Below are 24,483 nucleotides of genomic sequence, written 5' to 3' on the forward strand. Positions count from 1 at the left end.
TTTCATTTTGGCTCTAATGTGACTTTTTTATTAGAGCAAAATCCGCCAGAATAATTTGGATCTCTACCAATTATACGCAGGAAGTTTTTCAGGTGACAAAATTTGAAAACACTCAATAAAACGAACAAATTTCCAGATGAAAATTTTCGATATATTTAATAATTCTGAGACGAATTATTTTTCACTGAGATAAATTTACAATGATGTCTCATATAATAGGAACGCAAAATTTAAAAAAACAAAAAAAAAGTACATCTCTACATAATACATAATTATGTTTACAATATAAATGAAATACACCTACGGAGAAGAGAAAAAAATACAACTTCTCTAAAAATAAAACAAAAACAGGTAACAGAATCGAGTTGTAAAAACAATTTAAAAGGGGGAAAGTCGAAGTCTGTTTAACAACTAACTTGTTGATAAGATGTTACTAGCAATAAAAAGTTATACCGAAAAGAATGATGATTATTCTTAGACCGTACGCGCGGAAATTTATACGATATTTACGAGGTACATAGTAACATTTTCCGAAAAAGATTCAGAGAATCCGGAAAATAGTTCAATAAATAAAAAGTGTTTCATCGATTTTCCCATATTCGAATCATTACAAAACGAACTCCAAATAATATGTAGTTCATTACTTTTTTTTTACATATATGCAACGATCATCAATTATTCGTAATCGCGATACTTTTTTATCGCATTCTCGTTGCAATAATCATTACGCACATACGAATGAGGAATCGTTAAATCACGAAATGTGCGATAGTTTAACGAAAAGGAAAGGAAATTCACCATCAAAGATGGCGGAAAATTTTCCTCTTATCGCGAATAGGTTTTTCAGTCTGGTGATCAACTTTACGCAGCACTAAATTAGGTTGTACACGTTTAACTTTAACGACATTATTATTCAATTCTGGCGCAGTATCTGTTGTTACGAGCTGACCTTGATTTTCATCTTTATCAGCGGAATACGTTTGTCTTTTAAATACGGTTTTACTCGGAAACGTAGGATTGATGAATATTCTACCGAGTTTCATTTGTTGCTTTAATCTGCTCTCTTTCGTAAGAGCTTTTTTCAATAAAGGTTTTTTGATTTGTACTTCCGAATCGGAAGTTTCCTTCTGAGTAATCATAGTTTTGATAGGAGACTGTTTAACATTCCTTAATGGAGCGGGTTTCTTGGGCGATTGTTTATCTTTAGTTACGGTTTTTTTAGGCGTACTCCCTTTTGAGTTGAGCTTACGAACATCGTTTTCAACTGCAACAGGCTTTTTCGCGGGTGATTTTTCTACCGATCTGGTTGGTTTTTTCTTCGTTGGCGATAGCTGTCGATCTGTAATGAGAAAACGATTTAGTAATTGAATATTTACAAAGTCATATTTGTCGCTGTAATGATCTTACCTTGTTTTTTCGCAGATTTCGGTGTAGGACTGTTAATCAATGTTGAAGATTTTCCATCTACTTTGACGATGTTTTTCTTCGACGGCGACGGTTCGTGTTTACTGGACCGAGATGGTTTGTTTGTATCACATCGAGTTAATGATATGCGAACGTTTCCAACAATGCTAAGTTTTTTACTTCTCAAGCTTCTGTTATCTTTCACCGAAGTTAGACGAGTTCGAGGAGACATTTTGACATCAAAATTAGATATTTTGAAAAAAAAAACGCACGTCTTTGATGAACAGCAGGAAATTCGTTTATGAGGATTTGGATTTACACCTTTGTACGCAGTGTTGACAAATTTGCGAATTCAAAATGAATTTCTTGCACAAAGTTCATAAAAATTACGTTGGATTTCAAGCTCAGTGTTATCTTTAATTGAATCTTTGTGGAAATATGCATTCGATTATAAAATAGGCCTTTGTAAGTTTGCATTACGATCCCCTCTCTCCTCTCTGTAACTATGAGTGGTTAGTTGGAGGGGAAGTGCGGGTGAGAGGAAAGTGAAGAAGAGGTCAGAGGTGCATTTTATTACTGCACTGCAATTTGTACGAACAATTAATTCGATTTTCGAATGCAAATTACGTATTGCTCGCGATTAAAATTTTAAATAATTTGAAAATTTGCAGTAACAGCGAGAATGTTTGGTTGCTGAAATGATGGTTGGTGATTCAAACTTGAAATAAATTTATTGAAGAGGACTACGTTTAGTGAAATGCTGAAACTACGATTACTTATGAAGAAGTGCATACTTACCCATAAATTTCGAATTTTGATTAGACAGTCTAAATTCAGCCCAAGTGAGAAATTATGACAGAAATCTATTTTGAAAAAAAAACCAGCCCACAAGCTCGCTAGTGAGCAGCCTTTTTCATTGCTCGACAAAATTTTTTTATTTCGAAGATTTTAAGGTCATCTTGCTGATCTTGCTGTACCCAACTAATTAAGTACCTATAGGTAATCAAATCATTTCAAATATTTCTGCGTGTTACGTAAAATAAATTTTCAACAGAATTTCGTTGCGAATTGTTGATTTATTTCTCATTTCCAAGAAAGCATATTCATCTTACGTAATAGAAGTGCAATTTCACTAAAAAAATATGAATAATTAGTATTCTTGTTACCTATCTTGTTGGTGTTGGCAATTTGCAAAATTGAAGTAGGCAGGTTCGTGATCTGTTTTCTATTAGGGGAGGGGGGGGGGTACTTCATTTTCTCAATTATTGCAATGACGATGGTAATTTGAAGTCTTGGGAAAAATTCAGTTTATGCTGTTTTAAATTTTGGCAGTTGACGATCATTGAGAAAGAGAAAGAATTTCGGCCCTGTTTTGTACTATTTTTTCATGATCACATCGAAATTCATTGATTGATGATTGCAGCGTATGAACTCATCGTGGCAGTGAGTTTTTTTTCACTGCACCAAGTTACCATGACCTACTCAGTCTAACCTGTCCAGATGTTCGTACGAAAATGGCACAGTAGAAAATTCGCTTCATAGTATCGAATTTGATATGATATACCATTGTACGAATTTTCAAAATTTCCTTTCTGAAAATACAGTTAATAGGTATCTATGATCGCTGGAAGATGAATAATAAATACGTTCAGTTATTTCATAATCAATTATCATTAATCTTTCTCGTACATCGATAAAAAAGATCCTCATTTCATTTAATCATCATCGGTAAGATGATAGTTCAAGTGAATCAATACAATGTTTCATAATCTTCAGACACCAGCATTTAAATGTAGCCTACTCTACGAAGGTTCGAAATATCGCATGAAATCAAAATACAAACCGAATATAAAATATTTTTAATCCCAAATATAAATTACAAACGATAATCAAAATATTAAAAACTTACGTTTAAAAATTGAAAACTTGAGGTACAACTAACAAAACACTAAAAATATTCAAACTTGAGAAAAAGCAAACAAATTCAAATGATCGATTGTACACACTGGGAATACCCTAGATAGGCATTAACTGCTTCAAGATGAAAAAAGACAAGTTATGAAATTAAAAAAAAAAAAAAAATAGGAAATTAATCGATACTCACACTAATAAATACAATCGAGAAATAGAATTAGCTTTTTAAAATGAATCGTAATTTAACATGTAAAAATAGTTCGACGAGAATGCGTGTATAGGAAAACGGTCTTGTGGTATATCTTAAAATGTATAAGAGATAATACGCGCGATGTATTCACAAACCTGAAACAAACAAAAAAAAAACACGAATAAATCAAACTGTAACAAGATGCTTTGATAATAAAACCATTAATGAATCGATAATTTTAATATCATGTTGCAGGTCAAAAGTCTCGTATAATAAAAACATATCGTCGTTTCGAATTCCAAAAATATCAACACGTGATAAAAGTTACTAATTACTGAATAGTTTCAACAAATATAGAATTCAAACAAGAAAAAAAGAACACTCACTCAAGCTTCAACTTCGACATCGCCTTCAACGGGACTATCTTCTTTTTCCTTTTCATCTTCTTCTTCTTCCTCAGCAACGGCATTTTTAACTTTCTTTTTCTTAGGAGGAGCTTTAGCTTTTTTAGGGGCCGATTTGGCGGGTTTCTTTTTCACTTCGGGTTCCGGTTCCGAATCAACTTCGGCTTCAGCTGGGTCGACTTCGTCGTCATTTTCTTCTTCGATGACGTCTTTTTTAGCCGGACGACCACGTTTACCTTTAGCTTCTTTTGTTTCAGCGGCTTTCTTCGTAACAGTCTTCTTAGCTTTTTTAGAACTGCCTACGTCGTCGTCTTCGAAGTCGTTTTCTAATTCGGCGTACGATACTTTATTGTTTTTCTTGGCACGCGAAGGTCTCGTAGAAGCGGCGGTTTTTTCAGGAACTGGTTTTTCTCGCTTATTTTTAGGTTGACGCTTTGGTTTCTCTTCTTCCTCTTCTTCGTCTTTCACATCTTCGGATGCGTTTGTCGGTTGTTTCTGTTTACGTCCACGAGCAGATTTAGGTTTTTCTTCGGCGACTGCAGCTTTGCCGCGACCCTTCTTGGAAGGTGGTTCGTCGGCTGATTTATCTTTCGCATTACGTTTAGGCGGTGATGCTTGTTTTTCTTCGCCGGTTTCATCATCATTTTCGTCATTTTCTGCGAATCGAACAAAAACAAAATTATAACTCAAAATGCTTAGAAAGTCAACGTGTATCTCAAAACTGTAAATATTTACCAGATAATTCCTGCTCTTTCTCGGGTTTTGCTTTCGGTGCCGCTTTTTTGGTGGTCTTTCCTTTCTTCGATTTCTTTGGGCTGTCATTCACTTCTTCAGAATTCGAATCGGAACCTTGATCATTACTGTCACCATTTTGAACTTTGGCGTTTTCATCGGCGTCGTTTTCTTCCTGGTCGGAACCACTTTCGGAATCATTTTTGGCGTCATCGTTTGCAGTTTGAGGAACATCAGACTTTGTGTAAGTCTTATTCAGATCTGCGAGATCGTTTTTATTCGAAGTAATAGCTTCACTTTGATCGTCGCTAGCATCACCGGCACCGTTGTGATTCTGAGCGGCTTTCGCGCGTTTTGCCGTTGGTTTCTTAGCTACTCTTGGCATCTTGAAAATGTCGAGTTTTAATTACCTTCGAAATATAAACGAAAATCACGCGATCGACTTACGCGAGAAGATAAAGAAATATAGTAGAATTAAATTCAAACTTTCATAATTAAATACTACAAAGCGAAATGTTTCGGCCACACCGCTAAAACGACAAAAATCAGAGATGGACGGCTTGATGAAAAAAACTGAAACCGTTAATTTTTTGTTCGAGATCTCAGGGCATTCCGTCGACCGTATATAATGGACGAATAATTCAACGGTGAAAAAATGACAAAATGTGAAGCCTAGATTTTGGATGCAGAATCCTGGAAACCTTCTGCTCATGCGCCAAACATGACGCTTACGGTGCTGGTGGAGAGAGAGACGGTGTACTGGTTGAACGTGGGTTGTACCAGAGACCCGTCTCTCTCTCCACCAACGCCGTAAGCATCATGTTTGGCGCATGTGCAGAACGTTTCCAGGATTCTGCATCCAAAATGTGGCCGTCATTTCCTGCGATTTGAATTATTCGTCCATTATATACGGTCGACGGGGCATTCGCAAAAAAGTGATGCTTGAAAAATGAATTTCAAATTTGAGAGTAATTACGGATTTTTCCTATTTTTACCGTAATTTACTGGTAAATCGAATGAAAATCGAGTTTTTCCAGAGTAATTTACAGATTTTTACAATTTTCACGCAATCATTTTTTCTCAATTAGAGAGACACTTCCAGATGGCGAATTCACTCAAAATATTTTTTTTTTTTTTTTATGAAAACAAAAATGATAAAGCGAAAAATAACACGAATTGAAAAGATCATGATCAGTGAAATTTGAATTTTCGATTACGCATTTCGAGCCATAATTTTATAATTCAATTGAACAATTTTCGTAAAATTCGGTTTATTTATCAAGTTTATTGATTTCCAGTGTAAAATGAATGTATTTGACAAAGCATTGTTGTTTGGTAACCCGCTGGATCCGTATGCCTTCAAAGGTGTCGGCGAATGTGCTTCGAATTCGGATATCATCACTCATTTCCATACACCAGTTACAACAGCTACCTCTGTGCTTGGAATAGCATTCAACGACGGTGTAGTTATCGCTGCTGATCTACTAGCTTCGTATGGTTCTTTAGCTCGCTTCAAAAATTGCCCCCGAATACTCAAAGTTAACAAAAACACAGTCATCGGAGTCGGCGGTGACTATGCAGATTATCAGTACTTAAAAGAGCTTATTAATGGCAAGATTATCGGAGAAGAATGTTTGGAAGATGATATTTATATCAAACCTGCTTCCCTTCATTGTTGGCTCACTAGAGTAATGTATAATCGTCGTTCGAAAGTCGATCCACTTTGGAACAATATTATCGTTGGTGGCATACAAGAAGGTAAACCGTTTTTGGGATCTGTCGATAAATTAGGCACTGCTTTCGAAGATAAAATCATCGCCACCGGTTATGGTGCTTATATTGCTATTCCGTTGTTACGTGATGCTGTTGATAAGAAACCTGAGCTCAATGCTCAAGAAGCTACCGAGATTTTGAAAAAATGCATGGAAGTGCTCTACTATCGTGATGCCAGATCTTGGAACAAGTATGAAATGGCTGTTATTACTTCTACGAGTTGCGAAGTGCAGGGTCCTATAGAAATAAAAGCGGACTGGAATATCGCTCATAAAATTGTTTAATCGTATATCTCGATTATTTTGTAAAATGTTATCGATTTAAATAACAGGAATTTTTTCATCCTACGAGTTGCGTATCGGGTCCCATCGAAATTGAAGTCGATTGGAATATCGCTCGTAAAATTGTTTAATCGTATATTTTGAGTATTTTGTAAAATATTATCTATTTAAATACAGGAATTTTTTTCATTCTAAATGCGCATTATTTATTGTGAGGAAATTTCTCCAAAGTGGCATCTGGATCCCACTTTAGGTGTATTTCGTTTGAACTTCTACGTGGATTGGGCATCGTTAAAATTGATCAACTTTTCGTTGTTCGATTGATGAATAAAAAGAACAACTAATTCACCGGTAACTAACTGACTAATTCATTTTTCAGCAGGTGGATGGTTTGCCAAAAGAAGTCAAAAAAAAGATAGGAAATGTGGAAATTTTTATAAATTATGAAACTCGATTTTTGTTTTTTTTTTTGAACAACCTAAGCTTTGTTAACTGAATTTTTGATTTTTCAAAGAAAGGAAAAAATTTGTTGTTTTTTTGAATGAAAGCTAAATTTTTACAATCTGTGAAATGCAATGTGAGAACAATTGTCTTCGTCTCAGCAGTGATTAACTTATGGTCACCATTGACGGTAATATTGCAGAGTACCAATCCTGCCCCAAGAATGTAGACAGGTGAAATTATGATGGGTACCTACATTAAATAATTTTTTTAAATTAATGCCCATATTTCTTATAGCTTCCCACATTCGCGTACATGAAATTCAAATTTCGTATGTAATATAGGTAGAGGTACTAGATAGAACTCAAAATACTCCAATCACAATACAATTCATTATAAATACCTAATTAAGTATACCCGTTTTGATCCGAGAAGAAACTGAACGAACCTAATTTATGAATGTTATTATTTTTTACTGTAACCAGAAGAACTTATTAATAGAAAAATATTGATAGGTAAGTAGGTATGAACAAAATATGAAATAATATATTAACAAAATACGACTTCGTACAACGGATCTGACAAAGATTAGAAACAAACATCAAAGATCTGCAGGAACTCTCATCTCTGGAAGAGACTTAATGGCCGATAAAACTGCCTGTTGATTGTTAGCTGAGCCGAACGAAAGAATATTGACCTTCTCAGCTCCTGTACACTGCTACGACAGCAATACAAATCAGATAAAAAACGGATATTTGCAGATGTCTGTTGATACAGCCCAATACAATTATCGGCGAAAATATCAGCTCCGTGAGGAAACGTTTCTCGTACAGTGGCCGATGCGGTGGCAGCAGGACGTTCGTCGTCATAAAATTTCATGTAGGCTGATCGGAAGTCGTTTAGAGTCCAGCGGCGACGACGACGACTTAACGGAGGAAGATACGCGGATAAAACCACAGACTGGAACTTCTTCACATTCTCTCGCGCAAACATACTAGTGATACCTTAATGTCGCTATCGGTTTCCTGAACATAGGATCACTTTTCGTAAGATATGTAGAACTAGGTACAATATTTGATCGAAGTTAAGTATATGAAAGTTCACTCACAAGATGCCTCAGTAAACATCCTACAAGAACAAACGCTTCTCTGTGGTCGGCAGGCATCGCCACGCCGATAGCTCCTAGACGTTCTTCCAACTGAAATGTAGAAATGTAGTGTAGACCAATAATAAGTAGTAAATTATTTGTTCTATAATTGATTTTTATCACGCTAAAAAACACATAATATTTCACTTACAGTTCGAGCAGCAGCCATAATTGGTGTTTTTTACACAACGAATTCAAGATCTACTAGATTATTCCTAAAAACAATACAGAATGGATCAATGAATTTTCAGTGCATGGAAAAATATCATATTTATTACACAATGGAAATAATACTCTAGATGAACATGTTGAAGAATTATAAGATGATTTCTGTATTTACTTACCAAGTCTACTTACAAATTTTATTTTCAAGTTTTATTATTTCATCATTATTTGAATTGAGTGCTGACTGCTGAGGGTACGAGCCACGAGGTAGGATAACATTGTAACCTTGGAATGTCACATTCAAAAAATCCCAAAAATGCCACAAGATGGTGAAATTCACCACACTGCATTTTACACATTTTTGATTTTTACCCCCAATGAATAAAGGTATGTTTTGGGAATTTGTCTCCGAGTATTGTAGGATATTGAAAATTCACCTACAAGAGACTGAAAGAGAGGGGGTGGGGTAGTGGTGGAATTCTCGGATATAAATGTGCTCATTAAAAAAAAAAAAAATTCTAAAGTAGGACATTACATTAGGTATATCTACGTTTTATGCGTATGTATAGGTATCTTTTGAACAAAGCATCCTACAGAAAAATAACCAGCTTTAAGCAGAAAAAAACATATACTCCATTTTGATCATCTTAAATCGAAGTAATCAATTTGTCAATATGTGTATTTTCGGCACTATCGTAAACTGAAATAATGAATTCAATGCGATTCAATGCTGATCTTTTTCATGGCATGAAAATAAATAAAGCTCCTACTAGCTAGAGGTTAGGCAAATTCATCTTCAAAGACGACTAATATACATTTTTCAGCAGATATGGATAGTATGCCAAAACAACTCCAGAAAAAGAGATGGAAAATAATGTTTATAAATTATGAAACTAGAATTTTGTTTTTTTGAACAACCTGAGCTTTAATAAACGAATCTTTGATTTTTCAAAAAAAGGAAAAAATCTGTTTGTTTTTTGCACGAAAGCCATATTTAAATATGTGAAATGAAAATATGCAATGTGAGAACAGTAATTAATGATTTATGGTCACCAAACTTCTACATATTGTATTAGGGTTTGACAACGCCACTACATGCTCCAGCATTGGATTTACAGCATTAATGAGACGAAATCAGATGGAAAAATGATGCTACGTGCTTCATAATTTGAGGCTTGACTGGCTTGAACACATAAACTTCAAATCAAGAGATCATTTCTCTATACAGTCACCACAGTAGGTAATATTGTAGAGTACACCGATCTCGCCCTAAAAATGGAAAAAGGTGAAAATACGATGGGTACCTACCTCCCTACATTAAATATTTTTTTAAAAAATGAAGTGCCCATTTCTATTGCCTATAGGCTACCCATGTTCGCATACCTACATGAAATTCAAATTTCGTATGGCATATATAGGTATAGAACTCAAAATACTCAAATCACAATAAAATTACCTAGGTGATTAAAGATACCAGTTTTGATCCGAGAAGAAACTGAATGAACCTAATTTATGAATGTTATTACTTTTTACTGTAACCAGAAGAACTTATTAATAGAAAAAATTGATAGGTTAGGTATAAACATTAGATGAAATATCAAACTTCATTTTTTAAATGTTGCCCAAAATCTCTGCTCCAATTTTGCACAAGACTAAATTTTTAGAATAATTATCCAACTCTAGAACCGGATTGATTGTAGAAAAGTAGTCGATCTCTCACAAAAGTAAAACGTATAAAAATGAACTAGTACAATAAACAAAAAGATAGGTATAAGTGACACGCAAACTGAAATAGCCCAAACCTAAACGATAATAATAGTGTATTATAAAGGTTGACAAGCTATTACGTCCACGTTCAAAATGCCAATGCTGAATTGAATCTCGAATCATAGAAACAGATTTATTATAACCATGCGGGGGATAATTTCCGCGTAGCTCAAGTACTACATATTGTACATTGCTTCTATAGCTAGCTACCTACTTAGAACGCGTCTGCGTAAAGGGTTAGGTATAATTTGAAATAAAGAACGAATAAATTCGGGCACTCGATGAATTATCGTATTTTCAAAGATTTTGCTTCATTGGGACTGACATTCAATTAGCGAATAAGAATAAGTAACTAACAATACTACTAACCATCGCTTTCAGTGAATTATTTACACTTCCAATTGCGCATCCTCCTATCATTATTGATTTTGAGACAAACACCTTATTCTTTTGATTTTGCTACATTTTTTCTGTCGTGATTCGCATTCGACTTCTCAAGGTATAAGTAGATGTATTATCGTTTTGGTGTTCATGTAAAGACATTCACAAAATACAACGCTCAATTTTTTATCTTGGTAAGTTACAGTCGTATTTTGAAAATAAAAATCATTATTATTTTAGTAGGCATGTAGGATAGATGTTACGTAAAAATTAGTCAAAAAATTGCATGCATGAACCGGTCGCAAATAGTAATAACACAGAATCTGAAATTTTAAGCCATTTTTTCTGAAACTGTATAGTAATACTCGGGATTAGGTACCAAAATTGTAACTATCTTTTTGAAGATTTCCTGCTGTAAAATGATTAGAATCTGACTATGAAGTACTTAGAATTGAAATTCAGTAAAATTTTGCAAAAGAATTTTTGAACCTGAAAAGTCATTTTTCTGGAAGGGTTACATGTTAGACATAAGGCAATGAAAATACAAACTGCGACAAGTAGGCCAGTAATTGATTTTAAAAAATGATCATTTAGAAAAAAATCAATTAATACCTTAGCTCTTTGACTCCATTCAGAAAAACATTCAAAAGCTTATCAGTTAGAGTTGATCTGCTACATGCTACATGCATGGATAATTATCACCAACACAATTAATTGATAGAGAAAAAAAAATTACTGATTTTGTTCATAATTTTTGAGAAACTTTCAGGAAATTTTGTTGTGGTTTTTGAATTTATTTAAAATGTGATAGGTGCACCTACGTGCACGAGCCTATGTTGTAGGTATCCATTATGCACATCCTCTATCCGTATACCCTTGGGAATATCCTTTTATAAAAAACGCACCCAGTGTGCCAATATAATATAAAATAATGTAAGGTTCTGAAATTCCTTTAAATGAATTTGAAATGCTTACAGGTACTTCTAATTCTTATGGACTGTAGGAAACAACTGTTTTTGAGAAAATTCAAAAAGCGTTTGTAGTTTCTTTGTTAAAATCGAATTTTGGCCAGTTTTCTTCGATATTAAAAGAAAAGTTTGAATAATTCGGCAAATTTATTTAAAAGACTGATGAACTTTTGTTACTGCTTCTTTGGTTTGTTTTACTTTAGATCAATCAAAATTCGACGTGAAATTTTTCGAAAATTCTAAACCTGCTTTTTTCTGAATTCGTAGATCACAGCTCGGGTGACATTTCTAAATTTTCAGACATAGTATTTCAACAGTTTTTCCCTCGGAAGAACCGTCCTAAAATAAACCAATAAATAATCGCAAATTAAATCAAAAAATTATTGAATCTGAATTAATTCGTACGTCAACAGCGAATTTCAACTTTTTCCCACAGTTTTCAACCAGGTACCTACTACCTATAGGTACCTACGAGTATTTATTAAGAATTTACATGCATGTTTTTTCTGCGCGGATTCTCGAAAATCTGGTTTTTGGACGTTTTTTGAATCTCTTTTCTCAACATTTTTTTAGATTCCAAGTATGAACTTTCAAAACCTTGAAAGTCTTCTCTCTTTGAGTAAACTCAGTCAAATCCAAAATCCATTTTCTAACGGTACTATCCTAGCAGATTCTAGTAGATTTTAAATCTGCCAAAATCCATGTAAAAAAACATAATTAGGTGTGTTCTTTTTACACAGATTTTGACAGATTTAGAATCCACGAAAATCTGCTGAGGTAGTAGCTTTTGAAAATGAATTTTTGATTTCACTTGAAAAAAGATTGCTTTTAAGGTTTTAAAAGTGTGTGAGTGGAATCTAAAAAGTGTTTTAAATTTTTTTTTTAAAACGTCCAAAATCCAGATTCTCGAAAATCTGCAAAAATCCGCATAAAAAAACTCATCTAATGTCTAAGTATTTAGCTCCACATGATTATTTAAGTAGCCTATTAAGAAATTTACCAATCCGAACATAATTATAAAGATGCATGATGGTACTACCAATCAAATATGTTTCAAATAAAAATGAAAGCTCAAAATTGATGAAACATCGACATGAAACTCATTTTCCCCTTATTTTTCCAGCATAGGCTGCGGTGAAATGTAAACAGATGAATGAGTAAACGCAAACATAAGTTAATTTTATTATTCGTCGGATCTTACGTCATAATCATTTTCTGTCTGAGCTTACATTTCATACACAGAAGCTATTCCGTAAGTAATTCGACACTTGTAAGCGTTTCGACAAAAGTCATAAAATTGGCTTCTAATTTATGTCACTTTATTCGTAGGGATTCAACGAGACGAATATTGTGTACATTCAAGGTCATACGTACAAAGTAATTCAACATAAACCTAAAGTACACTGGTGTCAACCGTTGAAATTTCTGAAAACCCGCTCAAAAAGACCGATCACTGCTTTAGCCTCTTTTCCCGGTAGCGGCAATACCTGGCTTCGTTATTTATTACAGCAAGCAACAGGTATAAAAAAAAATGATTATTTTGTTCGTAGTGACGAGACGTAAATGACAATGTTTAGGTAATGTTTGCGGCGGCATTGAAACCGTAAACTATTATTACCTACACAAAGCAAACTTTGGTTTTATTATAAGGATACCTACCTGCTTTTTTTTTTTAATCATTAGGCATATTGACGGGCTCCGTTTATAAAGATTACGGTTTACTATGGAATGGGTTATTCGGAGAATCGGTAACGAACCAAAGTGTCAGCGTAGTGAAAACTCACGAATGGGGACCAGCGACACGAAAGCTCTTCGACAGAGCTGTATTATTAATACGGTCACCGGGACCAGCTATATTGGCCGAGTTTAATAGGAGAAGCGGAGGTCATCTTGGATACGCCTCCGCTGAAAGATTTACACGCCATAATGGCAAAGGTACGCAAATTGAATTAAAATATTTACACCACGTAACGATTATATTGTATGATTGACCTTTTATTGCTACCTATTTACAGAATGGTCGATGTTTGTCATGGAACATTTAGAAGGATGGCGATCGATGAATTCAGATTGGATACAAAATTATGAAAAACCTTTGTTGATCGTTCATTACGAAGAATTAATACTTCAACCGAAGAAAAATATTGAAAACATCATCAAATTTTTAGGTTTACCGATAAACAAACAACATATAAGGTGTATGATGAGGCGAAAAGAGGGTATTTATCGCAGACGGAAGCCTTATTTACCCTTTAATCCTTTTACTTCGGAGTTGAATAATGTTTTGGAGAATCAAAAGAAAGTAATTTACAATGAAATCAAAAAACGTAAAATACATTCGCAACGAACCACAGCATTATCCGTTAAAACGGAATCTGATGTAATACCGGTAGATAATTAATATTAATTTTGGTCGTGATAAAACGTTGATTTTATTTAAACGTAGTTCAGTATTACCGACGAAAAATTTGTACGCATTGTTTCTTTACCTGTTGCTATAAATTTAATTATTATTAAAACCATTTTTTCACGTACTTATTAATTGTATTGAAAATATATTACAAATAAGCAATGTTCATTTTATAAACGACAATAATTCATAACAGGTAACAAGAAAAACACATGATCAATTGATCAACAATCTACGTTCATTGAACTTTCAAAATGGATCAAAATGAAAATGTTCAATAACTTACTACGATATAAGCATTTTTCGAACTGCAAAATGCTTTATTGAAATATTCCATTCTCAGGGCGAGAATATATTTCATTTCAGGAAATTCAGATTTTGGGACAGAATTTAAGACGTGTAATCTGAATAACGTTTATGAATGCATGTAATAGTCGATGATGGTCGAAAATACTGCGAACCCAGCTGCGCCAACGATACCCGCTTTTACTCCAGCTAAACAATGAAGATATTTTAACAACGACTTGCTATAAAAATGAAATCTTAGCATGTTTAATTGCCAATGTGACGAATACTGTACCTCTCAATCCGATTAATCCTCCAGTAATAGCCCCAGCGTAAGTTCCATTTCTCCAATCAGTTTTACCCCTGTACTAAAAGAACAAAGAGTCTATCAACGCTTGATCGAATAAAATTAAGTAACTTATTTTCAACCGGTGTCTTACAGATTCTACGGCGCATTCTGATGCCGCAAAAATTGCTCCAACAAAGGCGAAATTTTTTCCATAGCTGTGACTTGTAGTTTTAATATCGTGAAATATCTCTCGAACTGTTTGTGTTTTAGCGTCTGGTCCAAATCCGATGTTGGGGTTGACACTGGATGAAAACAGTCCTATAACCAAACCGAGACCGTAACCTGAAAAAAAAGAGTTTTCTTACAGCTGCTCAAAAGCTTGGTCAGTTAATATTCGAGATATTTTGAAAACAAGTATTACCTAAAACGCAACTGATTCCAGATTTAAAAGCGCAACTTTCCATTGCGGCTTCGATCAGCTTTTCTTCTCTGCTTTTGATGATAACGGGTCCTAGAAGTCTCGGTATGATGATGTTTTCGCGATAATGTGATCCGCTACCGATCAGTCGTTGAGCTACATCATCGAGCTCTCTTTGAGAAAAAAATATTCTATCTTTTTCCATTCTTATGAAACTATTTACAAATTAAAAAATTCACTGATGATGATTGAATTACGCCTTTTTTCTCATTTTCTTCTCAAATCTCAAAATATGAAAAAAACTGAAATTGTTGTTATCAATCCGATGCCAATGTGCGAAAACAATGTTGACTTTGCTTGCCGAAAAATGTACCATTCGAACTTAAAAATTCGAGAATGTGAAAATGCTGATGATGATAATGACAATGAGCATATCATTAACAAAAATTGTATAATTCTATCTATGCTCAAATTATTCAATATTTTTTATCAATGAATAAAAGAAAAATTTCAAAAATCCAATTGATATTCAACGGTAATTTTTGATTTCTTAATCGATCAACATTTTTTTCTTTATCAGTCAAAATTTTGTTTATTTTTTTTGAGAAATTTTGTTTCATGCAATTTTTGTGAAGTTTTACCGAAATATATCAAATAATAATTATATTTCCTGTTAAAATGTACTTTTATCAACTAAGGTGATACTTTTTTTAGTATTCTATTTATTTTGAAAGTACTCATTCATACGAAACCATGATGGAAGAACATGTAGACGTTGAAGAAGTTATGAACGAGTTCATCATAGAACAACTGGATCTGGAACCCGAAGAACCAGCTATGCTTGTAATGATTTCCTTTTCTTTATAAAGTTTCTTCTTACGTCGTATGTTGGACTTGAACAATAGCATTTGATGTAACATAACTACGTATTTCTGTTTCAGGATGAGGAAATCGAAGAACACGATACAAACGTTTCGAAAAAACGTCGAAAACAAAGTGCTAAAAAATCCGTGAGTATTTCATGAATCGTTTCCATTATTCGTTACTTTAGATACTGAGGGATCTCAATAAATATTGATTATGAATTGCAGAATGCCAGTAATGAAAAACCTACGAAAAACTCGAAGAAGAAGACGACAAAGAAACCAAAAAAATCTGAAGATAAACGTTCGGTGAGTATTCAGAGTTTTCATGTGTTTCGGAACATTTCAACCCGAATCGAGTTTACTAATTGTAGCATATTAATTACAGATTATGAATAAGAAAAAATCGTACGTAAAGGCGAAGGTGAATAATTCGATAGTGGTCGTGAATTGCGATTCGGTACGTAATTTTTGTATCCATTTGTATGCATAATAACTGAATCGTCCCCTTAATGAAATATTCATTTGAAATAGGATAACGAAGACGAGTACGTTTGTTACCCGGAGATTAATGTTATAAGCCAGGAAACCCTCGAAGATTCGAATGGAGAAAATAAAGATCCTTTGGATTCGGAATCTGCGTACAACGAATTTATCGATGAAATCTACGTGAAAGTGAGTCTCGAATATCATTTTTAATATCAGAGTTACGAATTGAAAATTGATTTATTTTGAATGTCCAATTTTACATTTCAGAATGAACATGAAAATTTGATAGCGGAAGACGAAAAAATGGTAGAAAATTATCTGAGTCAAGAATGCTGCGCTCGTAAATGCAATACAAAATTCAAATGCGACGAACTTTTACGATATCGTATCGAATTGCAGACTTTAGATTATAACGAAAACGGCGTAAATCAGTTAGATTTAGTACTGCTCGGCTTGATTCACAGCTTGTGCCGAATTTCCAATGAAATAAAACATTCTCGAACGGTTGAGATTAAAGATCGACGACGGGTCAAAATGATGTTCGCATTTCGAGGCGTATCCGTATGTCGAGCCATGTTCATGTTCGCTCATGGCATCAAAATAGAAAGGCTAAAAAGACTGATAAAACGCTACAAAGAGAATGGAATTTCTCCCAAAGCTCACGGAAACTATAAACGAGTTCCTGCCAATGCGATTAGCATTGAACAGATGCGAGAAGTCATTTCATTTTTGAAACAATACGCAGATGATCATGCCGCAGTCGTTAAAGGACGCAGCGCACATCAGAATCAAGATATCAAGATTCTACCTCCTCACGAAACCAAATCTCGAGTTTTCAATAAATATAAACAAATTTGCGAAAAACAGAATACTCCTTGTATTAGCGTCGTCAGCTTCAGGCGTTTATGGAATCGTTTTTGTCCGAATGTTCTGATTCAACGATCTAATTCGGCCAAAGGTCAAAATTCCACCGATACTGAAGAAACTACTGAAATCGTCGTGACCGAGTAATTTTTCCTGTTTTTATTCGAATATTTGTGCTGATTTACCACTTTGTTTATTATGTATACTTCGTTTTCGTGGCTGTATGTAATTTTTATTCGTGAATTGATAAATTTCGAAATATCGTTTAAGAAACTCTGTGTTTGATTTAGTCGTTCAAAAGTACATATTACGTATAATGGACAGTTTTCTGAAAATCACGCGTATACTTTTTTTGTCTTTGTTTTCATTTTCTTTATCAGAGTAGATAATATTACAAACAATTTACTCGTGGCGTGAATAAAGTCGATATAAAATTTCATTAAAAACGGATCATCAAATGAAATTATTTGTCCAGTCCAGAAAATTGGTAAACCATCGGGAAAAGGGATACGTGAATTTATAAAATGGTAACTCGTGCGTGTTTGAAGGTTTGTCGCATTAAAATTTCATCAATTAATTTCAAATTATTTACATCCTACATCGAAAAAATTCATCAGCAGCTTGACTATTTTCTGGATCAAATTAATTTAAAATTCTGTACCAGCGACATGTTATCTGCGTGTACATGATAACTTACAGCAATTTCGAATGTTTTCAGCGTAAATTTTGCCTCTAATATATTTTCAAATTAAATTTTACTATTTTTCAGATATTTCAATATCAATTACCTACCTAAATGTAAAGTAGCTATTTCGTAATCAATCGTTCAACCGTCGAACAGTAGTTGTGCTTAAGAAGTTGCCTAATTGCTGCCTTCGTAGGCGAAACGCTCATTTACTTTGAGTGACATTCTTTCAGCGTGCTTTTATGAAAAGTTTTCTGTTGAGATATCATCAAGTTGTCACCATTTGAAAACAAAAAAATGATTCGGACGCGCTGTTTTTTTTTCAACAGTCTAGAACTTATGACGTGAGTAGGTTAGCTATATGAACAAAAAGAAGAATTTCAAACGAGGAAATCGAGGATGTTGATTTTTAATGTAATAATGATAATATTTTTTCTATCCATCGGCATCAGTTACAGCAAACGATTCCGAAAGTATGAAAAATACATCTTCGTCTCATTGATCGTACACGATGTCACTCTTACTAGCGGCTTAGTTTTTGCATTTTTTCAAACCACTGCAAGGTTACAGAAGATTGAAGTAGCCTCTTGCACTATTTCAATGATAATGGTGACATGGTTTCGATCGGCGTTGCACATTCAACGGAAATATTTGCACAAAAACATCGATGCACTAAACCAAGATTCATTTTTGAAATACGAAACACATAAAAAAGTACGGGAAAGATTCTTCACTATAATATTTTTCATTGTGTTGTCATCTGTTACGATATTTTCGAGTCCTGTACTACGATTCATTGCCGACCCAACTATTGATTATAATGATTCTTCGATCTATATGGTACCCTTTTTGTTCAAATTTCGAGATGTGCATTCGTTAATAGAATACGTCTCATTGGTAACAATTCAAGGATCTATGATTGTTTTTAATGGGAATGGATTGTACAGTTATGTGATATTCACTTGTTACATGTTATGCAACCTGGAAACTCATATTGAACATATTAATGCAAGATTGATCGATATGTTGATAAAAAATGACACTAGCTCGAAGAACTTTCACAAAAGTAATCAAACTCAAACGGAAAGAAGAAGAAATGAAGATAAGTTGTCAAATTTTGATGATCATCAAGTGGTTCGTTATAAAAACATGAAAGCAGGATTTGAAGAATTGATTCGTTATCAACAATTTTACCATGAGTAAGCATAGATGCTAATCATCTAATATTTTTCATTCAAAGAATGTATAGGTGCATTCAATTTTTTGCTTTATATACTTAACTATAGACACTTGAAGAATTTTATGAATTATTTATATTGGACGTATGTAGGAACATTGGTTTGGATTTTATTGACATTAATTCTAACAATGTTTGCAATATCACAGGTAGGCTTCACAATAAGAGATAGGTACACCTACATACCAACATTCTCTTCGAGATGAAACATTTTTTAATGTGCAATTTTTTCAGATCCCTAAAGATATATTTGTTTTAATGAAGAAAATTTCAATTTCTGTGAATTTTGTATTAGTGTTTTATCTGCAATGTTACATCGGAGAATCGGTCAGCCGTTTGGTGGGTAAATAAATTCATGGTAAATTATTGCCTATTGCCAACAGCAACTTTAAGTTTCCAAAAATACTTATGTGATTTTATTTCAGGCTGATTCACTTCTTACATCACTTTATTACACACCTTGGTACATTTTGCCTCCAGATATTCGTAAAAATATGATGATTGTGATGATTCAATCACAAAAGCAATTCGATTTTAAAATATTTGGAATGTATACGATTAATTTAAGTCTTTTTACCAAAGTAGTGAAAATCATCTACACAATTAGCAACTTACTGATTGCTTCACAAAATAAATAAAGAACATCGTTATTAAAATGTGTATTCTATTTCAATTTTTTTCAACGAAAATTTGTATAACAAACTATACATAAGTAGGTACATAAGTAGGCAAATTCATTTTAAAACTGATAACACAGCATGTTATTCAACCATTTTGCTTCATTTTCATAACGTTAACGATAGAGTACACAGTTTTTAGCATTCCCGCAAATAATTTTAAATCAATCGTGAACATATTGAAAGCCTTCAATTGAATGTGGTCTTGTGTTATTGTCACCAGAGTAAGAAACCATTTGCGAAAAGAAGGTTTCAACGTGTACCAAGAGGTATCGTAAAATTGTCCCACCATGGATTCGTTCTACAAAAAAGCAACGGATGTCTGTATTATTCACTCAGTTAAGCAATAAGAGAACTTATTGGTAAACAAAATAAATTATTCGGCATACAATTCGGCTAACTACTTCTCCAGAATAGCACAGAATGTAGAAAACGATAACAAAACCCGCAACAGCATTAATTATCTTTACGGTCACTATTGAATTATTGTCGACCTACGAAAGGGAAGCTCATCGTTCATGTTATTCGTCAATTCATGGGTTAAATTTCAATTTTCAAATCCACCAACCTGATCTGATAAAAATATAAACGACACCAGCGTACAAAAAAACCACGCAAACATGGCATTGAATATCCATTTTCCAAAGCTGATAAAATTATTCAAGTACCTGTGAAATATACAAATAAATTTTTTGAATATAGGTAGATACTCGTAGCTAACCAAGAACCATAGAATAACTTCAAAATCAATAAATATAATCTAGCTAGGTAAGTACAAGAATTCTGTTATGAAAACGAACTTTACTCGAAAGTATACTGTTGAAATTCAATTAACATCTGAAATTTCCGTTCTGCAGTCAACCTCGAGAGGTCTTCTTGGTTCAATGAAGATCGTCTCGCATTATACTCTTGTTGTAATTCCACAAAACAAATAAAATCCGCGACGAAATAACGAATTTCTTCAATATGCACTTCCAAACTACTGATAACGTAGCAGATGTATGTCGTAAGGCTCACATAAGCGATCGCTTCAGGAAACAAAAACATAATTTGCAGACCTAATACTCCGAGATATTCGGCGAAAGAATTTACTCGAGAAAATACAAACAGCTCAGGAATAACGTAATAATCCATATCATTGTAGTCTTTTTCTGATTGCATTAGAAAGCTAACGAACGTTATATTGAATAAAATAACAAAAGAAACTAGAACTCCTGCAATTAGTGGAAAAAACTTTGTTTTCATCTTCTCGTGCACTTTACCTACCATGTTCTCAATACCAAATTTCGAATTTTCGCATAACTTGGAAGTCGTAAGTTGTAGATTTTTTTTATTCAACATACTGAGTATTTTGAAAGACGTTACACCGATTTCCGTCAACAAAATAGATACAAGTTGCATCTTATGGAGAGATTTTTTAGCTTGACAAAGCCCTTTTATCATACCAAAAATGACGAATCCACTGTTTACTAGAGTTGCGCTGTGTAACAATGGTTCGTATTTTTTGTATTTTTGACTGGGTACTATACCGTTTGATAAATAATACACTTGGATTAACAATTTTAAAATTATTGTTGATTTGAAATACGACATACCTATATTCAGGTACCCAATGAAAACTTTTCGATAACTGATTTCGGATTTTTTCTTCGTGTATACCTACCTATCTAGTGCCTACTAAATACCTATATCAATTATTCAGTAGGTTAGATATTTGATTTGTGACGTTTAAAAATTAATTATTTCTGCCTACGCAGTCGAATTTACGCATACATCTTCATATCGTGTTTGAAGGGCAAAAAAGTCGACATATTAAAATAGAAATACGTTATAAATTTGAATAGGTTATTAAATGTCCAGATACCCAATAGCCATTACGATACACGAAATGAGTCTTAAAGAACTAACGGATCACACTTTCACTTTTTTAAAGCACACAATAATACGCAGGTACCTATTCGCGATAAAAAAAAATAAATCCAAACCTTTTCCTATTTTTCTTCAATTTGCTGAGATGTCAACAAGAATGCTCATGTGATATTTTTTCCCTATACGAATTTATTTTCTTCCAGTATACCTACCTACACATCGAAGGAACATAATGATTAAAGTTGAAAAAAGTTTTTCTATCATTCATTAAATATAGGAACTATAACTTGTTGAAATTTTGAGTGAATGGGTTATTATCACGTCTGTTTATAATGCATGAGAACTTACTTGTAATTCATACTGATGGCACCTAATACTTAAAGCTATCAACTAAATAAACACTGTACGATTATTAATTTTGTGCACCAAGCATACAAACGAAAATTATTCGTAACTTGCAAATAAAATGAGATGAAAGAAAAATATTTTCTACGGACTTGGGGCATTTTCAAGTTTCAGCTTGTTTCATTCTAAAACACAAAACTCCACGGAGACCTGGTTCTGATTGGTGGAATCATAAAAACGCTATACCAAGAAGTGTTTAATAGCTACAATTATTGAAAAAGACAAAATTTGCGTGCAGTTTCAATTTTGGAATCATCGCTAATTTTGATTTGAATTGTAAATGTTCCAAAAAAAGCTTATTTGTTTAAATACATTCAGCTACTTAATTGGTAGAAGAAGTACAGACATTTTTATGATTATTTAAAAAAAATTAAAGTAGGTACCTACCTGGTATTGCTTGGTTTTGACTCATTAAGATGATTGAGCTTTCAGTTTCACGAATGTGTTTTTGGTAGAGTAAGTAATTATAATTATTATCACCCGTATCACGATTCTTAATTTCTCAATGAAAGATAATTCACTTCAAGTAAGTTTTATTAGGCTGAAAAATTGGGGGAAAATCATTTTCAAATTATCAAAGAGCAAAAAGATAGCAAAAAGTACGTTGCAAAGACTAGCATCAGAATTCTGATTGGTCAAACAACAAAAAATTTACGACACAATTTATTATCAACTTCACAAGCCATCCATTTTCAACATTTTGATTCCTTTTTCTTCTTCGTTGAAACGTTTACACTCCTTTCAAAAAGAACAACATAAAACTGAAAAGTTCAAGACTTCAAGTTGACATTCAGTTATCCAACCATTGCTCATCATTTAGAATTAGAAGCTGAAAAAAATACGATAATCAAATTTAAAAATAGCTTTCGCCTAAATATTCGATTCTCATTGGCTGAATCACTTTTTTGATGATTTTCTCTGCTGTAGGTAGGTATGTTTTTTCAAAATTTTCTCTCATAATCCTTTCTCTCATTCCAAATTATCACGGTGAGGCACCGTGCTCAAAAATTTAATAGAATTTCAAATCATCACTCGCTTAAATAAACGCAAAAAATAGATTGAAATTATGCTATTGATCAAATACTCGTTTCTCATTGGTGAAAGAAATGAAAAACTTTTTCACGTCATTTTCAACACATTTTCTTCTGTTATGATCTTTAAACGCTCTTCAAATCTTGTAAATATGACTCAAGAATGTAAATTAAACTTCAACTTTCGAAACATTCCTCATTTAAAAGATGAAAACGTGTTTTAAAAATATTTTACCGTTTTTTACTTATAAATACTTGACTTGATTCTTATTGGCTAAAGGTTATCACAGAAACAAAATCTTGTTTTCGCTCATTTTCTCTGCCGTAACGACCCATCTTGACGATTTTTTCTTCACTGGTTTATAAGTTACAATTATTCAAAAATGCAAAGAAATGCTTTAAACTTCAAATCATCTCTTATTCAGAAGCAGAAAGTGCAATGTATTCAAACGGCAACTTGTTACTCAAATACTCGATTCTGATTGGTTTAAGAAAAAAACCGTTGATCGTATCTGAACGAGAAGATTATCTCTGCTGCAGCTACGCTTTTTATTCAACATTTTCTTTCATTGAAAAATAAAAATATAATTTTCAAACCAATGCTTAAAGCGAGGTTTTAGCGGAGTAATGAATGTTGCGTTGTGATTGGCCGAAATAATTTCTCAAGGTTTTTGAGCTTTTAATCAAACTTTTCAAACTTTCATGAATAGGATGCAAATCTACACTTCAAAAGCTTTCTATTGAGGGGTTTTTCATGGAAATCGGTTGAGTACTCGCTGAGATCTCGTGGAAACAAAAAAACCGACTGAAGAAAGGTATTTATTTTTTAACCAATCAGAATCGAGTATTTGAATAACAATTTGTATTTTAAATGAATTGTAATAATTTCTGCTTCTGATTTATATATGCGATGATACGAAAATGGAAGCTTTCTTTACATTTTTGTTTCGAATTATAATTCAGATAATATTGATATTGAGGGTGAAAAATGTTCAAAATATCTCGTTAACAGCGATAAATTGAATTGATTACCTACGTAAAAAGCTTCCGTTCATGAGTCATGTAGCCAATAGATGCGTTGTATATCTCTCCTGATATATACTAACTTCTGATTGGCCAAAAATTAATCTTAATTTGTTTTTCCTAAGTTTTTATATTAGAGTTTTGAGATTTTACTTCAAGTAGTTCAAGTACCTACACCAAGTACCTATACCTATACTCTGTAAATAATGTCAAAAAATAATTTTCAGTTTGTTGAAAAAAAAAAAAAGTTTGAAAAATTGAAACAACCCGAGCAATGAGCTTCCATGTAAAAATGACAACTTGACGTCTCTATTTAAATATTAAACTACCTGCTAAACAATAATTTCTTCACAAAAAACAATGCTTTAAAA

At 33.2% G+C, this 24,483-nt stretch overlaps 7 protein-coding genes and 2 long non-coding RNA genes across 10 annotated transcripts; 4 read left to right on the plus strand and 5 right to left on the minus strand.

The window, feature by feature from the left end:
• Positions 1-129: 129 nt before the first annotated feature.
• LOC135836674 (uncharacterized) lies at positions 130-1,847 on the minus strand. The gene is made up of 2 exons (XM_065351645.1): positions 1,408-1,847; positions 130-1,339 (listed from the first exon to the last, which is right to left on the minus strand). The coding sequence occupies exons 1-2, from the start codon at positions 1,634-1,636 to the stop codon at positions 801-803; spliced, it is 768 nt and encodes a 255-aa protein (XP_065207717.1). The 5' UTR covers positions 1,637-1,847; the 3' UTR covers positions 130-800.
• A 1,401-nt stretch (positions 1,848-3,248) lies between these two features.
• Positions 3,249-5,214, minus strand: LOC135836676 (transcriptional regulator ATRX homolog). The gene is made up of 3 exons (XM_065351647.1): positions 4,648-5,214; positions 3,895-4,568; positions 3,249-3,663 (listed from the first exon to the last, which is right to left on the minus strand). Exons 1-2 carry the CDS (start codon positions 5,027-5,029, stop codon positions 3,895-3,897), a joined length of 1,056 nt encoding a protein of 351 aa, XP_065207719.1. The 5' UTR covers positions 5,030-5,214; the 3' UTR covers positions 3,249-3,663.
• A 579-nt stretch (positions 5,215-5,793) lies between these two features.
• Prosbeta7 (proteasome subunit beta type-4) lies at positions 5,794-6,894 on the plus strand. Its single transcript, XM_065351650.1, has one exon. The coding sequence runs from the start codon at positions 5,949-5,951 to the stop codon at positions 6,699-6,701; it is 753 nt and encodes a 250-aa protein (XP_065207722.1). The 5' UTR covers positions 5,794-5,948; the 3' UTR covers positions 6,702-6,894.
• Positions 6,895-7,659: 765 nt separating this feature from the next.
• Positions 7,660-10,444, minus strand: LOC135836682 (uncharacterized). Its single transcript, XR_010557073.1, has 4 exons — positions 8,631-10,444; positions 8,438-8,501; positions 8,248-8,337; positions 7,660-8,164 (listed from the first exon to the last, which is right to left on the minus strand). It is a non-coding gene; the product is annotated as an uncharacterized LOC135836682 (long non-coding RNA).
• A 204-nt stretch (positions 10,445-10,648) lies between these two features.
• LOC135836680 (WSCD family member CG9164) lies at positions 10,649-14,101 on the plus strand. Of its 2 annotated transcripts, none has more exons than XM_065351653.1 (5): positions 10,649-10,793; positions 12,691-12,819; positions 12,897-13,086; positions 13,251-13,502; positions 13,583-14,101. In XM_065351653.1, exons 2-5 carry the CDS (start codon positions 12,721-12,723, stop codon positions 13,966-13,968), a joined length of 927 nt encoding a protein of 308 aa, XP_065207725.1. In that variant the 5' UTR covers positions 10,649-10,793; positions 12,691-12,720; the 3' UTR covers positions 13,969-14,101. The 2 variants fall into 2 exon arrangements, with proteins under 2 accessions (XP_065207725.1, XP_065207726.1); XM_065351654.1 differs by having other exon boundaries at positions 10,696-10,793; positions 12,696-12,819.
• A 38-nt stretch (positions 14,102-14,139) lies between these two features.
• On the minus strand, positions 14,140-15,303 carry LOC135836681 (mitochondrial import inner membrane translocase subunit Tim22). Its single transcript, XM_065351655.1, has 4 exons — positions 14,973-15,303; positions 14,703-14,893; positions 14,558-14,630; positions 14,140-14,472 (listed from the first exon to the last, which is right to left on the minus strand). Exons 1-4 carry the CDS (start codon positions 15,172-15,174, stop codon positions 14,393-14,395), a joined length of 546 nt encoding a protein of 181 aa, XP_065207727.1. The 5' UTR covers positions 15,175-15,303; the 3' UTR covers positions 14,140-14,392.
• Positions 15,304-15,568: 265 nt separating this feature from the next.
• On the plus strand, positions 15,569-17,541 carry LOC135836679 (uncharacterized). The gene is made up of 6 exons (XM_065351652.1): positions 15,569-15,812; positions 15,911-15,979; positions 16,061-16,141; positions 16,221-16,292; positions 16,367-16,507; positions 16,589-17,541. The coding sequence occupies exons 1-6, from the start codon at positions 15,723-15,725 to the stop codon at positions 17,330-17,332; spliced, it is 1,197 nt and encodes a 398-aa protein (XP_065207724.1). The 5' UTR covers positions 15,569-15,722; the 3' UTR covers positions 17,333-17,541.
• A 144-nt stretch (positions 17,542-17,685) lies between these two features.
• On the plus strand, positions 17,686-19,763 carry LOC135836678 (uncharacterized). Its single transcript, XM_065351651.1, has 4 exons — positions 17,686-19,069; positions 19,157-19,256; positions 19,342-19,446; positions 19,533-19,763. Exons 1-4 carry the CDS (start codon positions 18,270-18,272, stop codon positions 19,743-19,745), a joined length of 1,218 nt encoding a protein of 405 aa, XP_065207723.1. The 5' UTR covers positions 17,686-18,269; the 3' UTR covers positions 19,746-19,763.
• LOC135836683 (uncharacterized) lies at positions 19,762-20,506 on the minus strand. Its single transcript, XR_010557074.1, has 3 exons — positions 20,353-20,506; positions 20,174-20,278; positions 19,762-20,085 (listed from the first exon to the last, which is right to left on the minus strand). It is a non-coding gene; the product is annotated as an uncharacterized LOC135836683 (long non-coding RNA).
• Positions 20,507-24,483: the final 3,977 nt, after the last annotated feature.

Source organism: Planococcus citri, chromosome 2, assembly GCF_950023065.1.
Source record: "Planococcus citri chromosome 2, ihPlaCitr1.1, whole genome shotgun sequence".
NCBI classification, from domain to species: Eukaryota; Metazoa; Arthropoda; class Insecta; order Hemiptera; family Pseudococcidae; genus Planococcus; species Planococcus citri.

Bases quoted from the DNA above. Each gene is read 5' to 3' on its own strand.
- LOC135836679 (XM_065351652.1), top strand. From the start codon at position 15,723: ATGATGGAAGAACATGTAGACGTTGAAGAAGTTATGAACGAGTTCATC. The intron at 15,980-16,060 runs GTGAGTATTTCA...TATGAATTGCAG, and splicing joins AACAAAGTGCTAAAAAATCC to AATGCCAGTAATGAAAAACC. The intron at 16,142-16,220 runs GTGAGTATTCAG...TATTAATTACAG, and splicing joins AATCTGAAGATAAACGTTCG to ATTATGAATAAGAAAAAATC.
- Prosbeta7 (XM_065351650.1), top strand. From the start codon at position 5,949: ATGAATGTATTTGACAAAGCATTGTTGTTTGGTAACCCGCTGGATCCG.
- LOC135836680 (XM_065351653.1), top strand. From the start codon at position 12,721: ATGAGTAAACGCAAACATAAGTTAATTTTATTATTCGTCGGATCTTAC. The intron at 12,820-12,896 runs GTAAGTAATTCG...CTTTATTCGTAG, and splicing joins TCATACACAGAAGCTATTCC to GGATTCAACGAGACGAATAT. The intron at 13,503-13,582 runs GTACGCAAATTG...ACCTATTTACAG, and splicing joins TACACGCCATAATGGCAAAG to AATGGTCGATGTTTGTCATG.
- LOC135836681 (XM_065351655.1), bottom strand. From the start codon at position 15,174: ATGGAAAAAGATAGAATATTTTTTTCTCAAAGAGAGCTCGATGATGTA. The intron at 14,894-14,972 runs GTAATACTTGTT...CTTTTTTTTCAG, and splicing joins TGGAATCAGTTGCGTTTTAG to GTTACGGTCTCGGTTTGGTT. The intron at 14,473-14,557 runs GTACAGTATTCG...TTCATTGTTTAG, and splicing joins AGGATTAATCGGATTGAGAG to CTGGAGTAAAAGCGGGTATC.
- LOC135836676 (XM_065351647.1), bottom strand. From the start codon at position 5,029: ATGCCAAGAGTAGCTAAGAAACCAACGGCAAAACGCGCGAAAGCCGCT. The intron at 4,569-4,647 runs GTAAATATTTAC...TTCGATTCGCAG, and splicing joins GAAAGAGCAGGAATTATCTG to AAAATGACGAAAATGATGAT.
- LOC135836678 (XM_065351651.1), top strand. From the start codon at position 18,270: ATGTTGATTTTTAATGTAATAATGATAATATTTTTTCTATCCATCGGC. The intron at 19,257-19,341 runs GTAGGCTTCACA...CAATTTTTTCAG, and splicing joins CAATGTTTGCAATATCACAG to ATCCCTAAAGATATATTTGT. The intron at 19,447-19,532 runs GTGGGTAAATAA...ATTTTATTTCAG, and splicing joins GAGAATCGGTCAGCCGTTTG to GCTGATTCACTTCTTACATC.
- LOC135836674 (XM_065351645.1), bottom strand. From the start codon at position 1,636: ATGTCTCCTCGAACTCGTCTAACTTCGGTGAAAGATAACAGAAGCTTG. The intron at 1,340-1,407 runs GTAAGATCATTA...TTCTCATTACAG, and splicing joins GAAATCTGCGAAAAAACAAG to ATCGACAGCTATCGCCAACG.